The sequence below is a fragment of the Penicillium psychrofluorescens genome, assembly GCF_964197705.1.
Source record: "Penicillium psychrofluorescens genome assembly, chromosome: 1".
Lineage (NCBI taxonomy): Eukaryota > Fungi > Ascomycota > Eurotiomycetes > Eurotiales > Aspergillaceae > Penicillium > Penicillium psychrofluorescens.
In genome coordinates, this window is record NC_133439.1 from 1975436 (window position 1) to 1990640 (window position 15205).

General features: G+C 55.1%; 5 protein-coding genes across 5 annotated transcripts; 2 read left to right on the plus strand and 3 right to left on the minus strand.

Annotated features, from left to right (window-relative positions):
- Positions 1 to 41: 41 nt before the first annotated feature.
- On the minus strand, positions 42 to 802 carry PFLUO_LOCUS743 (uncharacterized protein; the record flags this gene model as incomplete). The annotated part of the gene is made up of 5 exons (XM_073785111.1): positions 42 to 87; positions 216 to 223; positions 283 to 442; positions 521 to 545; positions 616 to 802. 5 exons carry the CDS (start codon positions 800 to 802, stop codon positions 42 to 44), a joined length of 426 nt encoding a protein of 141 aa, XP_073634839.1.
- A 231-nt stretch (positions 803 to 1033) lies between these two features.
- On the plus strand, positions 1034 to 3239 carry PFLUO_LOCUS744 (Class II abasic (AP) endonuclease; the record flags this gene model as incomplete). The annotated part of the gene is made up of 6 exons (XM_073785122.1): positions 1034 to 1061; positions 1115 to 1127; positions 1181 to 1226; positions 1280 to 1412; positions 1467 to 2251; positions 2304 to 3239. The coding sequence occupies 6 exons, from the start codon at positions 1034 to 1036 to the stop codon at positions 3237 to 3239; spliced, it is 1941 nt and encodes a 646-aa protein (XP_073634840.1).
- Positions 3240 to 4597: 1358 nt separating this feature from the next.
- PFLUO_LOCUS745 (uncharacterized protein) lies at positions 4598 to 5682 on the plus strand (the record flags this gene model as incomplete). The annotated part of the gene is made up of 3 exons (XM_073785133.1): positions 4598 to 4776; positions 4825 to 5105; positions 5177 to 5682. The coding sequence occupies 3 exons, from the start codon at positions 4598 to 4600 to the stop codon at positions 5680 to 5682; spliced, it is 966 nt and encodes a 321-aa protein (XP_073634841.1).
- A 1865-nt stretch (positions 5683 to 7547) lies between these two features.
- PFLUO_LOCUS746 (sla2 Src-like adaptor 2) lies at positions 7548 to 11369 on the minus strand (the record flags this gene model as incomplete). Its single annotated transcript, XM_073785144.1, has 10 exons — positions 7548 to 8927; positions 8990 to 9139; positions 9198 to 10422; positions 10475 to 10532; positions 10582 to 10662; positions 10719 to 10876; positions 10956 to 11031; positions 11129 to 11146; positions 11247 to 11293; positions 11362 to 11369. The coding sequence occupies 10 exons, from the start codon at positions 11367 to 11369 to the stop codon at positions 7548 to 7550; spliced, it is 3201 nt and encodes a 1066-aa protein (XP_073634842.1).
- A 422-nt stretch (positions 11370 to 11791) lies between these two features.
- PFLUO_LOCUS747 (uncharacterized protein) lies at positions 11792 to 14785 on the minus strand (the record flags this gene model as incomplete). The annotated part of the gene is made up of 1 exon (XM_073785155.1): positions 11792 to 14785. The coding sequence occupies one exon, from the start codon at positions 14783 to 14785 to the stop codon at positions 11792 to 11794; it is 2994 nt and encodes a 997-aa protein (XP_073634843.1).
- Between the last annotated feature and the right edge of the window lie 420 nt (positions 14786 to 15205).

The following is a 15205-nucleotide window of genomic DNA, read 5'->3' on the forward strand; positions in this document are numbered from 1 at the left end:
CTCTCGCGGAGGAGTTGAGGTCTGTCGCGGAAAAGAGATGCTTAGACGGTCTTGTCCTTGTTGTGGTAGTTGACCTCGGAGTTCCAGCTGCAAGCGTTGTCAGTATGTAGTTGAAGCAAAATAGGGGCAGACAGGTGGGGAGATCCGGGTTAATCAATGTGGTGGATGCCGGATATGGAAATGTATGTCCCGAGCGGTGCGGAATTGAAACTTACAAGATGGTCTGCAAAGACAGCGGTTAGCAAGGAATAGTCAATGAGAAAGAGAGAAGGAAAGACTCACCTTGTCACCGTCGCCAAAAGGGAAGTTCTTGACGCGGATGTTCTGGTAGGGGTACTCGGTGCGCTCCTCAAGCGCGGGCATGTGATCCCAGTGCTCCCAGTGCTCATTCCAGAGGTTGTAAGCGTTGATGCTACCGCCAATCAGGCAGGGGATAACAGCACTGTAGGACCGATTAGTTCCAATTCCGGCTCCAGTCCCCGCTCAGTCCAGGGACAGAGAGGGAGAGAGATCGACGCACAAGATGGAGAGCTTAAGCCACAAGCCTGCATAGTCAATTCGTCAGTAAACCCCGATCCCACAAACGCAATTATATCATAGTAGAGAAACACGTACCGCTAGTCGAGGCAGCATGGTGCTTCACAGACTCGCGCTCCTGGTTGAACGCATTGTCGGCAGCCCACGAAGGCACTTCGGCGTTGGAGGAGTTGAAGCGGCGCTGCACGGTCGAGCGAACGGGAGCCGAGCGCAGCTGCTGCGCGGCACGCTGGGACAGGCGGGCGATGGGGCGCTGAGTGAACATGGTGGGTGTGGGTGGAGTGGGGAGCGGTGGTGAGTTCAATGAATTGAGAGGTTGAGGTGGTTCGGGTTGGAGTGTGCTTCTCTCCCGTCTTGGTCCGTATTATGTCAGCGTCATTATGTCATTTGGTGTTTGAGATCACGTGAGAGGATGCGAGATATCACGGGGAAAGGAAGCAGTGACATGTTTGACTAGACGGAGGATATGCTGCGTTGACCGCGGTAGCAGCTAGTCATGGGGTTTTGCATCACCACCTGGAATGGTACGTCTGCTTCGGCGCTGTCTGGCATCGACTTTACTGACATTGGACTACAGTCAATGGGATCCGGTGTGTACATGAAGTGGAGATTGGAGTGTACTCGGAGCTGAATGATTGACCAGGAACCCATTTTCGTACGAGCCATGGCGAGGAACGCGTACATTCGCGGTGAGCCATCCCATCGCCTGCTCTGGTCGTTCTCCAACTAATCGCGAGTCCAGTCCATGTTCGACATCCTGGAAGCAGACCTGGTCGTCTTCCAAGAAACCAAGATCCAGAGAAAGGACCTCAAAGATGACATGGTCCTGGTGCCGGGGTGGGATTGCTATTTCAGTCTCCCCCGAATCAAGAAGGGTGAGAGCTGCCTACCTACGACCGCCCCCTTTCTACTAGTCTGTGATTTAACAGCGGGCACAGGGTACTCGGGCGTGGTTATATACACCCGCAACGCGACATGCAGTCCCATTCGCGCCGAGGAGGGCATCACCGGCGTGCTCTGTCCGCCCAACTCCTCGGTGTCGTTCCGGGATCTTCCTGCCGAGCAGCAGATTGGAGGATATCCCACTTCTGAGCAGCTTGCACGATCCGTCATTCTGTCCGAAGACTCGGATCCAGACGAGCAGCAAGACAATGAAGAACCCACAGCCGATGCTGAGATCGATGCCGCCACGCTCGACTCGGAAGGACGCTGTGTCATCCTCGAGTTCCCGGCCTTTGTTCTGATCGGCGTGTATTGTCCCGCAAACCGGGACGAAAGCCGCGACTGCTTCCGCATTAGCTTTCTTAATGCGCTGGATGCTCGCGTTCGAAATCTTGTTGCGCTGGGGAAGCGCGTAATTGTGACGGGCGACATCAACATCTCACGGGGAGCGATTGACGCAGCGCATGCGCTGGAAGCTATTCGAAAGAACCAGATGTCAGAGGCAGACTTTGTATCTACTCCGCCGCGGCGTCTGTTCAACCAATTACTGTCTGACGGGGTGATTATCGGCAAACGGGAGCCAGGCAGAGAACGGCCGGTGTTGCATGATCTCTGCCGGAAGTTTCACCCCGATCGTGCGGGGATGTATACCTGCTGGGAACAGAGAATCAATGCGCGGCCTGGAAACTACGGGTCTCGGATCGACTATGTTCTTTGCAGCACGGGGATGCAGGAGTGGTTCGCGGATTCGAATATCCAGGAAGGCCTCATGGTATGTCTTGATGCCTGTCTGTCTCTTGCACATTTAGCTAATTGATGCACAGGGATCTGACCACTGTCCCGTCTATGCCGTTCTCAAAGACACCGTGTCTCACGATGGCGAGCCCGTCCATATCCGTGACCTGATGAACCCGCCAGGCGTTTTCAAAGGCGGCGAGCGTCAGCAAGAATACTCGGCCAAGTTCATGCTCCCGGGGTCTGGCTGTCTGCTGCCAGAGTTTGACGTTGAAAAACGGAGGAGCATCAAGGATATGTTCGCCCGGAAGCCTGCCAGCACTTTGGCGAGATCTACAAGCACCCTGGAGAGAACTCCTTCCCTTCACGAAACAGCACCCCCTGCTGCGCCGTTATCCGCATCCTTCGAGACAGACAGCGCTCCTCCTGTGCCAGAGAGCCCAGCTACGAAATCTCTTCCTCGCAAGCGCTCACAGCCAGCCCCCATCCCACCCGCCAAACGCTCCAAATCCACAACAACACCCACCTCCTCTGCTGCGGGACAAAAAACACTAAAGGGCTTCTTCAAGCCAAAGGGCATCGAAGGCGGCGAGACTTCACAGTCTCCCCCAAAGCCCTCTGGCGCAGCCGCAGCGCAACCCAGCGAGACATCCCTCGCCTCTCCCTCGAAGACCCTGTCTCCAAGTCCATCCAAGCAGCCGCCGTCACGACCACACACAAACGGCCCTGCAGAGCAAGTAGAACCCCCGTTTACACCGAGCAAACTGCCAGACAGCGACACGGTCATCGACCCGATCGTCAGCAAGGAAGACTGGAGCAAGCTCTTCACCCGCAAACCCGTGCCCCGATGCGAGGGCCACCAGGAGCCGTGCATCAGCATGAAAACCAAAAAGCCCGGCATCAACTGCGGCCGGGCGTTCTGGATTTGTGCGCGGCCGCTCGGCCCCAGCGGGAACAAGGAGAAGGGCACGCAGTGGCGCTGTCCGACGTTTATCTGGGCGAGCGATTGGAACTCGTCGGCGTAGGAGCAATGAGATGGTATATCTTGCGGGTTTATGGGCTGGTGTTTCTGCGATGGGTGTATCTATTATTTCTATTGTAATGGGCTTTCTCCCTCTCTCTGTGTTGTGTATAAGTGTGCTGTACTGTGTGCTTGGAGAGAGGACATGGCAAAAAGACTCAACGTCTGAGCGTAGACTGGAGAGGGTATACTCTCCATAAAACGAATATATACATGCCCCGATGATACCATCACCAGCACCCCTGTATACTCCGTGTTGTGCCCAGACCAGTGTTTGCCCTGTTTGCTCCCTCAAGCGTGTGACCCCTACTTCCCAAAACGGAAGGCACGGGGTTCATTCGCTGTTGCCTGGACGATTGCCAGGCCAGGGCAGGTACTTGGCGGGAAGTACCTCGCGAACACCGAGTGGCCCCCTCGAATGGCCACCCCATATATCCCATCTATGGATGTTGCTTCAGCACCTCAGCACCCCAGCACCCCAGCACATGGACATCGTTGCAGATAGTTATCAACAGAAGACAATACTATATTGTTATGTATTACATTCTTATATTTTGCGGGTAGACCATTCAATTAATGTAGGTCCTGTCAGGTCATGTCGTAGGGCTGAACGGGGACCCTGCATCATTCTCGGGATCTCCGCCCCACCACGTGTATGCAGTGACACCATGTTTAATTCATGAGTCTGTATGTATGCATGCGTTATACTGCAAATAACCTACAAGGGATCGGATGAGCAACTATATACCATTGTATACCACTGTCCAGGGTGATCTACCTGGGATGAACGGGCGTCACCAGGGTCGGGGAACCATATAAAACAAAGAAACCCCTCAATATAACAAGTATAGACCGACCATCCAGCACCTCCACGAGCTGTTCACAAGATACCTCGAGGGACATCCCCAGCCCCCCCTCCTCCCCCTGTTGCCGGGTCCGTCACCAGGCAAACAAAGAAACTCGTCGACCAAATGGGAAGGAGCGGCCCCCGAGACATGGTCTTTGGCTGGCCGGGTCCCTAACAAAGAAAGTACCTACCCCCGTTCCCAGCACCACCACCAGCACTCGTCCTCTTTGTTGATCTTTTCTTCTCTCTTCTCTCTTCTCTCTTCTCTTTTCTTTCTTCCTTTCCTTCCCACCCCTCCTTCTTCTCTCTTCTTCCCTTCCCACTTTTCTCTTCGACCCTCCTCGCTCTTCTTTACTTCTTCTGCTCTACTTCCCCTGCTTCACTTGTTCTGTATCCACTCGAGTCTTGCGTCCTCGGTCCCTGGTCTTTTTCACGGTTTGAAATTGACCTAGAGGGCTGTTCTTTGACCTGTATTGACGACATACACACACCACCTTCTCGTTTTCTCGAAAATCATGGCTACGCTTTTCTCCGCTGTCAATCTCATCGGCGAGCCTGCTGCTCGGGCCACAGAGCTCCTCTGGCAGGATGCCATGATGCATCTCGAAGCAACCAACTACGAGGTTCTGCTTCCGATGAATGTTGCTGAGCTTATTGGCGTGGACAACATCACCCTGCTTGCCGACCGCCTGTCGTACGTTTCCTGAGCTTGTATATTTTCTTACCACTGACATATGGATAGGACTCTCCTCAGCAAGGAGGTGCGACTGGTGGATGACGATTCTATCAACGTACTTCGCATTATTCCTATGGGCACCGAGGAGCGCGAGCAAGTCTTGCCTGTCAATAACAGGGACTTTAAGCGCATTTCCCACGCTGTGCACGCGGCTGCCCTCACTGGCACTATCATGCCTGCGAAGCCCGAGAAAGTTCCGCGTCCTCCAAACTCCTTCATCCTCTATCGCCAGTATCACCACAACGCGACCAAGGAGGCCAACCCTGGTATCTCAAACAACGATATCTGTGAGTACCTTTTTACCTCAACTTTCTTTCTCTTAGAGTTCCTATCAAGAATACTGATAAGTCAAATTTAGCCCGCATCATCGGTGAGAAGTGGCGCAACGAGGCCGCGGAGATCAAAGCCCACTTCAAGGCACTTGCAGAGGAGATGAAGCGCAAGCACGCTATCAACCACCCCGCGTACCAATACGCTCCTCGTCGTCCTCACGAGCGTCGCCGTCGAAATGTGGCTTGTTTGACTCGTGATAAGAGTGTGAACGCCGAGGCACTTCAGTTCATGGCTCACGATGAAGAGGGTGCTCACTTCCTTGACAACGAGGCTGTCACCCAGTCTGGCCGCATTCAAATTGACGAGCGTTGCCTCGAGCTGCTCAACCAGCACGACATGCTGTTTGGTGCCAACGGTGTTCAGCCTTTTGCAGTTCCGGATAACGACTCCGAGTTTGAGAAGATTGTCAATGAGCAAATGGAGGGCGTCACCACCATCGAGACTTTGGTCTACGACCCTGCTCTTGCGGCCGAGCTGGAAGCTGGCTTTGATTTCTCCGAGTTCGTTAGCGAATACCGAGATCTCGAATGAGCTTCTTTGATCTGAGCTGCGACATCTTCAAACTATCTGATCTATTGTCCAGCGATGAATGAGACGATTTTCGACTGACGCATGTACAACAACATTTCGCACATGATTTTGATTTCTCCAGCGCTTTCTCTTTGCCCCAATCATTGCTTTGATGCTATTTTGGCGAGTCGGATGATCTGATCTCCTCGGAGGTTGGATGAGGCCGTGGCCCGACAGGCGTTGGCGATCTTTACGGCATCGTGCTTGCTTTTCTTTTTCGATTCTTATCTACGACTTTCACGATTTGACCTTCAGCGATTGCATGTTCTTGCCATTTCCTTTGCTTTTGTCTCTCTGATTTTCTTGACCTTCTGTTCTATTTCTTTTGTTTCTTCTTTGGGGGACGCCAGAAAACTCTCAAACACGTCTGCTTTTGTGTCTTCTCTTCGGGGGAGAGGCCGGGAGCTGATCCAAAAAAAGTTGAAACTAATCACCCGAAAAAAAAGATTTTTTCAACCTCCTGTCTTATCACAAGCCTTCAGGAGTTTTCTGGTGTTCCGGCGTCTGGTGTCTCGCGCCTTGTCCCTCATTTTGTGGTGTTGCGGCGTTGTCTGTCAATCTCCTGTCTTGTTACAAGCCTGCAGGAGTTTCTTGGTGTCTCGGCGCACGGTGTCTTGGCATCATGGTTCTGGCGTGTGGTGTTGTGTGGTTGTTCCAAATTGTCAATTTGCTTTTGTTTTTGGGTTTGAGAAGTTATCCACGGGGGTTGTGTACCAATGGTGGTGGATCGTTGCGCGGGTTTTTTTTCCCACTGGGGTTTTCCTGCAGACTTCCCATTCTTCTTTGTTCATTCCCCGATGCCCCAGTTTAGGTTTAATGTAATTTAGAAAAATACCAAAAAAAGTCCCCCCAAATTTGCTTCCTTTAGATTGTACACCATTTCCTCGTAGATCGGTATCCTGAAGCAACCAGTGCATCCTGTGCGGTATACTCCCCTCGAACGACTCTGCACTTCCCAAGTCCAAGTCCTTCCTCCCATCGAGTCTCAGTAAACTAACTCCCATCCAACTAACCATGCACCTCCCCCGCCCAGCCCAGCCCAGCCCAGCCTAGCCCAAACAAACAAAGAAAGAAAAAAGCATAGAAACACAGCAATTTGGAATTAACTCTCCCCCACCTCCGCAAGCCAGCCACTATCACCGCGCCGGGCGTTGCGGCGTCAACGACTTTCTTTGATGCCCTGCAAGGCGGCCGAAGGGTGACGAGGTGACGTTGGGATATTCTTTGTTTGCTGCTGCGCCAAGAACCGACCGGGTCCATGGATTGGAAGGAAAATCAGTGGGGCCGGCTGGGGAACTTTGTTTCTGTGCTTACTGTACTAGTTAACTACGGGTTACTCGACAACTTGGTCCACTAGGACCAGGGAGAGTGGTGCTGACAGGTGGAGAAACTATTAACTGACTAGCGTGGCGGATGGATGGTGATGATCATCATGGGGAGATGCATCAAAGAAGAAAAAGAGAGACAAAGAAGTAAATGAATACGAGGGGGTACTCGGAACGGACTACTCGGAACGGACGGGATGGGCTTGAAAATTGAAATTGAAATTGGAGGCGTTGGTATTGAACGCGACGCGACTATCTGCTGAAACAACGAGAGACCGACTTCAGGGGCACAGATGAGACAGGGGTTTTCTTAGGGGACGGATGCTGAGAAGAAAAAGGGGCTAGGCTTATGGGAGAAGAGCGAATGAAACAATCGGAATATTTCATCTTCGAGATATACAGGGCCACTACCTTCTTCAAGCGAGATGGAATAAACACACAAGCAAGATGCGGTTGGGAAAAAAAAAGACCAGCGGCATATGCAATCGCCAGGCGTACCACTTAGTCTTCCTGGTAGGAGATCTTGCGCATCTCGCCCAGGCGAGTGCGCGCGCGGGCGAGGTTGTTCTCGAGCTGGAGGATCTCGACCTGAAGGACAAGTAAAAACAAATTAGTCAATTGATCCTGGACAACACCGTAGATAGAAGGGAAAGGGGGAATGAATACCTGTTGCTCCATCTCGCGGACCTTGAACTCATGCGAGCTGAGCTGCGTGTAATCCTCGGCGTCGCCCTCGTCGCGGTTCTTCTCCGCAATAATATCCTGCACCTGGCGCACAAGCTTGCGGCACGCCGCACCAACAGCCTTGCTGGCCGTCTCTAGGCGATCCTGCGACTTGCTCATGAAAGTCGCCTTGACGCGGCTGGCAGCCACCAGCTGGGCGGTGCTGGCGGCGACGTCGTTGGAGGCGACGATGAGCTGCTCGGGCGAGTTGCGGCCGGAAATCACACCGTCGGCGGTCTCAATCAAGGTATTGGTGGAGGCGGCGACGGCTTTGGCGGCGGAAATCAAACCCTCCGTCCAGCGGTTGTTTTTCTTGTAGAAGGCTGTCTTGGACGAACTGCCGCGGCCCTCGCGCACGATCTCCTGCTGTGAGGCCGTGGCGGCCTTGATCAGCTCGGCGATGGCGTTGGTCACCGCAATAGCTGCGGCTAGAATCACGTCGTTGATGCGCAGCTCGTAGGTGGAGTAGCCCTCGCGCGGCTTGTTCTGCAGCTTGGCCAGACGCTGCGCGGCGGCGTCAATGGCATTCGCGGCCTTGATCAGCTCCTGGTCTACCAGGTCACCCAGGTCGCCTGTCGTGCTGATCTTGCTGCCCTTGGGCGCGAACGAGTCCACCAGCTTGGACAACGCCTGCAAATCTCGCTGCACTTCCAGGTTATTGTTGATGACGACGTCGGTCTTTTGCAGCGGCTCCAGGCCCTCCAGCCGGAACGACTGCAGCCCGCGGAAGAAGCGGACGGTCGCTTGGGCGGACTTGCGCACCGCGGTGATCAGCGTGTCGGAGCTCTTGTCGTCGTTGGCAAAGCGCGTCAGACCCTTGGTGTTGCTCAGCACGTCGGCGATGGATCCAGAGAAAATGGAGACGGTGCGAATGATCTCGGCATGCGTGCTGTTCGGGCCATCCGCAATGAAATTGTTAAAGGCCGTGGAGAACTCCGTAGCAGACGCCGAGGCTTTCTCAATCTGCGACAGCACATACGGCGGAGATGCGTTCTGGTTACCGGCCTGCATGGTCGAGTCCAGCTCATACAGGGCGTCGTCCACGCGTTGGACACCGGATTGCAACACTGAATCAATGATATCGTTGATCTTAGCAACGGTGCCGTGCAGCACGTCGTCGATCTGGCTGTCCAGCGCATGGTCGGCATCGCCTTGGTTCTGCATGGAAAGGCCTGGTTAATACGACAAAAACCACCAACCGAGAAACACACGCCACTTACCAGCTTAAGCTCCTCAAGCTCCATCAAAGCCTGCTCCATGCCGGACTTGTACACCTCGATCTCCTCATCCTTCTCGCGGAGTGCCAGATCATGGTCGCCTTGTTTCTCGTTATTACCTCTGGAGTATTCATCGAGGGCTCGGGTTTTGGTCTGGAGTAGGAGGTCAGCATATAGAAACAGCACAAGCAACAAAAACCTTGGAACTCACCCGAAGCGCCTCCTCCAAATCGGCCATCTCCCGATTATACTTGGACAGCATAGACGAGATCTCCGTGCCCTTTTGCCGCTCGGCATTCTCCGCGCGCTCGATCGCCATGCGGAGCTCCCGCTTGACCTTCTCCAGCTCGTCCTTGTTGGAACCAGTCAGACGATCACGGTCGTGCATAGCACGGTCCCGCTCGCGGATCATATCAGCCAACTCCAAGTTCTTCGTCTTGAGCTCGCGCTCCAGCTTCTCGCGGCGCTCGATTGCCTCCTGCGCCGAGGCCGCCTTCAGCTTGAGGCTCTTGGTGGTCTGCAGGAGATCCAGGTGCTCCTGTCGGAGCTGCGAGTACAGCTTGGCCAGGGCCTCGTACTTGGCCCGCCAGGTGTTCACCTGCTCCTGCAGGGAGTGAATCTGCTCGTCCTTGGAGGCATTCTGCTGGTTGAGGTTGTTTTGGATCTGGTTCATCTGTTCCTCAAGGTCCTTGACGCGACGGTCGTACTGCTGCAGCATCAGCTGGTCGCGTTCATACTGGTCGCGCGCGTTCAGGTTCTCCCGCTCCAGCTCGGCCAGTCGGCCCTGGGTCTGAGTCGAGTACTGGTCACGCAGAAGCTGTTCTTGAGCCAGCCGTTGCTGCTCGGCCTGTTGGCGCTGCTGCTCCTCGAAATCGTGCTGGGCCTGCTGCTGAGCAAGCATCTGCTGGCGCTGCTGATCCTCCCACTGCTGCTGCAGACGGGCTTGTTCGGACTCATACTCCTCCTGTTGACGGCGAGCTTCGGTGGTCCAGAAGTCGCTGATCGGCTCTGGTTCCTTTGGTGGCGGAGTAGGTTCAGCCTCCACTTCTTTAGTCGGCCGCTTTGGTAGCGCCGGACCGCGCTCGTCGTCCTCGCCTAACAAGCTCGGCGGGTCCTGGGGGAGTTTCGGGATGGTAATGAGACTGGTCAAATAGCGCAGATTGGAACATTCGTAGTAGAATCGAACAAGACGGTGGTGCTGGGCATCATATCGGCCCCGGAGTGGCTCAAGAGCCCCGTCGTCTCCAGTGGTTGTGTGCATGGCTCTCAACATGCTCGTGATGAACTTGTAGATGCCATAACTCTCTTGCACAAGAGGCACCAGCGCCGAGATTCGGCACTCGTTGTTCGTGCCGGACTGGAAGTGCGAGAAGATCAGCTTCTGGAAAGCATCGATCTGATCTTGGAGCGTCATCAGATCCGTGATGGTCTCGTATCTGCCGAGCAGTCAGCGCCCCGTTTCTTCTGATCGAGTATTTCCGCACAAACCCTTCATTTGGATCGTTGATGGACTTCAAGCTGATGTATTCCTCGTACTCGAACAGACCTACCACCGTCAGCCAATCGTCCCCCTAAAACACCCTTCCTTGACATACCGTTGAACTCCGGGTGGTTGCGATGGAAGGTCAACTTCGACTCCAGGAAGAAGACATACTCCCGGATGAGCGGGCCATATCCTAACAATGGTCAACATCCACTATACTGCCCCAGCAATGAAATTGTCCGCGCGTACCTCGCATGCCTTCCCCTCCAACGCCTCGCATCAAGCTATCAATCCAATTGCCATGTTGTTGCGCCTCGCGGACCACAATGGGATGGCCCTCCTGCAGAACCTTATGTATCGTAATGAGAGCCTTGAATGTCTGGACCTCGTCGGCAAGGACAGGCTGTCTGTAGGTGGCGATGTCAGCTCCGGTCCACCCCTTCTCCTAATCACGGCACCGAAATCATTCAGTAGTTATCAACGTACACTTTGATGCCCGCCCAGAACGCAGCCGACGACTTGTGGTCCCAGGTATAAACGATACAGCTCCGCACATGTTTCCCTAGTGGCCGGGGCGGGTTAGTTGGAGGACTCGGCCGGAAGGGATACGGATAAGAGCGGCGCGAGCGAGAGGATTCGACACGGGGATTAGCACATACGTTTCGGAGCAGTTTCCTCTGTCGAGCGAAAGAATTGTCAGTTCAGGATCTTCCTCCTAGCGGTGAGTCGCTTCATTCACTGAAGTCGAACCGTCGGAGCGTTGGTACTGCCACTCACCGATACTAGTAGCCTTGCGAATATTAATCGCCAAATCGGCCTCCGTCCTGTTGTGTCGTCAATTAGCAAGCTTTCGCGCAGGCAATGTATCACCGGGCGATCGGGTTCAGCGTACCGACTCATCTTGGACGTGGGGTGCGCAGTCGGGAGGTGAAGATGGAGAGACGGTCAGGGGCAATGGCAGTCAACGAGGTAATGGCAGGACGAAATCAAGCCAGACCCAGACAGCGCAAGGAATAGATTGCGCTGGTCACCGCGAGGGAAGAAGTGTAGGATGAGAGAGAAGAAGACACACGTGGGACTGGAGCATTATATGACGTTGGCCCAAGGAACGGGAAAGTTGGCGCCTGCGCGGGTCTTGGCATCGCTCCTGGTCGGAAGTGTATACCTAGGGCTCCTCCTTGCCGCCCGCCGCGTCATGGAATAGGCAGAGAATTACAGAGAAGAGGGCAAGAGAGAGTGGAAGAATTTCAATAGAATATACGCTCTAGGCAGATATCAAGCACCAGCCATACAATGAACTCCCTAACGCCTCACTTTCATAATCACACAGAGGTGGGCTCCGTCTCCAGAGACTGCGCCGGCGCTGCATGTACGGTCGCCGGCAGAGCTCCCCCAAGGCCGTTGTTCTCCCTCGAGGAGGCCGTCTGGTCATCAGAGTCTGGGGATGGGATCTCTTGTCCGGCTTCCTGCTCCCATCCATCTTCATCTTCCTCAACAGTCGTGGTGGTAGTAGTCAGATCAGCCGGGGCCGGTGTATCGCTCTCCTCAGCAAAAGGAACTGCCACCTTTTCAACTGGAGCTGGGGGGTCACTCTCCACGGAACCAGCAGTCTCGTCGTCAGTTGTAGTCTGCTCAACCGGCGCCGATATCTCAGAAACAGCACGCTGTTCCTGCTCCTGGTCCTCCTCCTGCTCTGGCAAGCGCACATTCTCATCCTCCGCCCACTCGCCCAACGCAGGGCTACTCGGCTCCGAGTCCCGCGGCGCCTCGACCACAAGCAACTCATCCGCACTACCACCATCCGTGCGCACGGAGGGCGGGGCCGGTTTCCTGCGCGGCAGCGGCGGAGGCGGCACGGGGCGACGCTTCTCACCAGCGGTGCTGGGACGTTCGGGAAGGAACGGTGGGGGAACAGGCTTGCGTTTCGGGAGAGGCGCCTGCTGCGTCTTTTTCAGAGAGTATTTCTCGGGGCGTGGAAGGGGCGCTCCAGGCGCTGGATGGGGATGGCCGCGGCCGATCGGTTGGTCGGGGGTTCCTGCGTGACGCTGCTCGGATGGTTGACCATTCTGATCGCCTTTGCCGAAAACGTTCCAGCCCCATTTCTTTGCGGCCGCAGTAGCGGCTCCAATGCTCTTCGGCTTGTCGTCTGATGAGGTGGCGGACGTGAGCGATCTGGTGATTGTCTCGATCGTGCTTCGTCGTTTGGATTGATCGCTTGCAACCGATGTGGATGAGCTGCCGCGGGAACTTCGCAAGCTGGAGAAGGAGTTGCTCTCGAGTCGGGCAGGAGAAGGACGTTCAATAGCATTGTCGTTGACAAAACTGAGGCCGTCGATCGAGTCGGGGATGGACGATTCGCGACTGTGCAATGCATATTCCGGCATCATGGGTCCGGTCGTTGGCGGCGAGCTGCCCGGGGTTTGAGCCGGCGAGGCAGGCGGAGACCGGTCCCGGATTTCAATCATGGAGCTGGTCGCGTTGGCCTTTTCCTCGCCCTTGCTCTCTGAGACCACCGGGTCGACCTTGGCGTTATCCGGCGTCACCACCGGGTCGGCCGCGAGGGAGACGGTCTGCGAAGTTCGAATGGCTCGAGGCAACGACGTGCTGTCTGAACGGTCGATCCCGGTAGTAGAAGCGGAGGGCGAATGGAAGGACCGTTCCGAAATGGGCGACTTGGGCGATTTGAGCCCTTTGCGTGACTTGAGTTTAGTTAAGTTGGGATCCGGAAGAACGGGCATGCTCATCGTCTTCTCGTCTTTGGTCTTGAGCATCTCCGCTCCTCCATCCCCACGAACACTCTTGGGCGTCCCCGGCACTGCACTTTCAGACTCATCCGGAATTTCGGAGCGAGGGTCTGGCTCGGGGATATCGCGCTGCCAGACACCACCACGGAAAGCCTGGCCAAAGGTATCTAGGAAGGGGACATCGTCCCAGAACGGCAGGACAATACTCTCAGCCACAATTTCGCGGATCTTGCTCTCAATCGTGCGCAGAATAAGGCCGTACGTGATCTGCTTGGAGCTGACAATCGGCTGGATGTCCATCTCCATCCGGGGCATGGTCTCGAAGGACATCCAGAATCGGTTGCTGGGAGGAGGCTTGGCCCGCACCAAGAGGTGGCCTTCCAGCTTCTTCAGCACGACAGCCAACACAATATCCACCTCCCGTGCCTTGAACCGTTGACCCAGATCGATTCGCACCGTGGCCTGGATCTCAATCCGGAAGTTCCCCGTGTATTGCATGTCGGCCTCCACACAGCAGTTGCCGTCAACAGTCAAATCCTTGAGTCGCGGGTTGGTGATTAAAGGCGCGCCTTCACCGAGGTCAATCTTCTGCAAGCCAATGCGACTGATGAAAGTGGGCTTATTCACGCGCGAGATTTTCTTGGTGATCTTGGCCCGAATGAACTCCTCCCATTCCGGCGTCCGATACAGCGCCAGAAACAAGCGGCCCAGAATCGCATTGATCCATCGCGTCTGCAACTGCTCTTCCGACGAATGCAGGCGTTGCACCAGGGTGACGATATCCTTCACGTCAAACTCCTGGTACTTCGGCGGGCGATCCGCCGATTTCCACATGCGTGACTGGTTATGTAGCATGGCATGATAGAAATCCTCCTTGTCCGACAGATTCTCAGAGAACAGATAGAACGGCGGCGTGGGACCACCCAGATCGCCCAGCGAATCCAGTCGCCGCGACAGACAGATGGCATTTCTCTTCACCCACAGTTCACCCTCGGGGATATGCTCCTCGCCGCCACTGTAGATGCTCACGTCGTGGTGAGCGAGCGAAATGACGTATCGCACCTCGACCTGGCTGGCATCATCATAGAGCATGAGATGGCCATGTCGCAACACAATATAAAACACATTACGCGCGCGCTTCGTGCTCTTCCCATTCGACTTGGTTGGCTCGATGCTCGGCGCCTGCTTTCGATCAAACAAGCTCCGGTACATGGCCTGATAAACGCTGGGACTCTCGGCGGCCACGACCTCGCCCGCCGGGGTGGTCCGCTCAGGAGGCTTCCCATTCACGCCGCCGGGGACATATTCACGACAGACGGCAAAATAGCCCGCGGCCACATCGGACGCGTGCGTGCGGTGGAAGTGGTCGGCCAGCTGGTCCGTTCCGGACTTGAGGCTATACTCATCGTCGGCGGGTCGGGTGAGGGAATGGACGGCTGCGGCGGATTGGTTACGGCGTGGAGCAGGCGGGAGGGTCAGGATGGCGTGGAGAAAAAGTAAGACCAGTACGAGCGGAAGGAAGGTGATTCCGCCGAGCACGTAGACGATCAGGAAGCTGCCGAGCGAACCCATCGGGAACCAGTCGATCAGAGCGGGACGGCCGAAAGCTCCATCATCCGCAGCTCGAGTTGGAGAGAGAGGTATAGAACGAGCTGTTCAGAGTAATGGCAAAAACTAACAAAGAGACCGGCTCCGCAGGACAGAAGACAGACACGAACGAGCGAAGAATGATGGGATGTAGCTTGTAGCGCGAGAGACGGGAAGGAAGAGGCGGAGCTGCAGATCGATGACACGGATAAGGCGGGCAGGGGTTTGGTATGTGTATTTTGTGTATGTAACGGCTTCCATGATATGTAATCAATGTATCAGTATGGTATATATTATGACAAACATAACTTACCCCGCTGGAAGTCCAGCCTGTCAGGAACAGATCAGGGCCCGACCAGACTACCAAGCATGTCCTGGATAGTGATTCTATATTGTTATATTAAG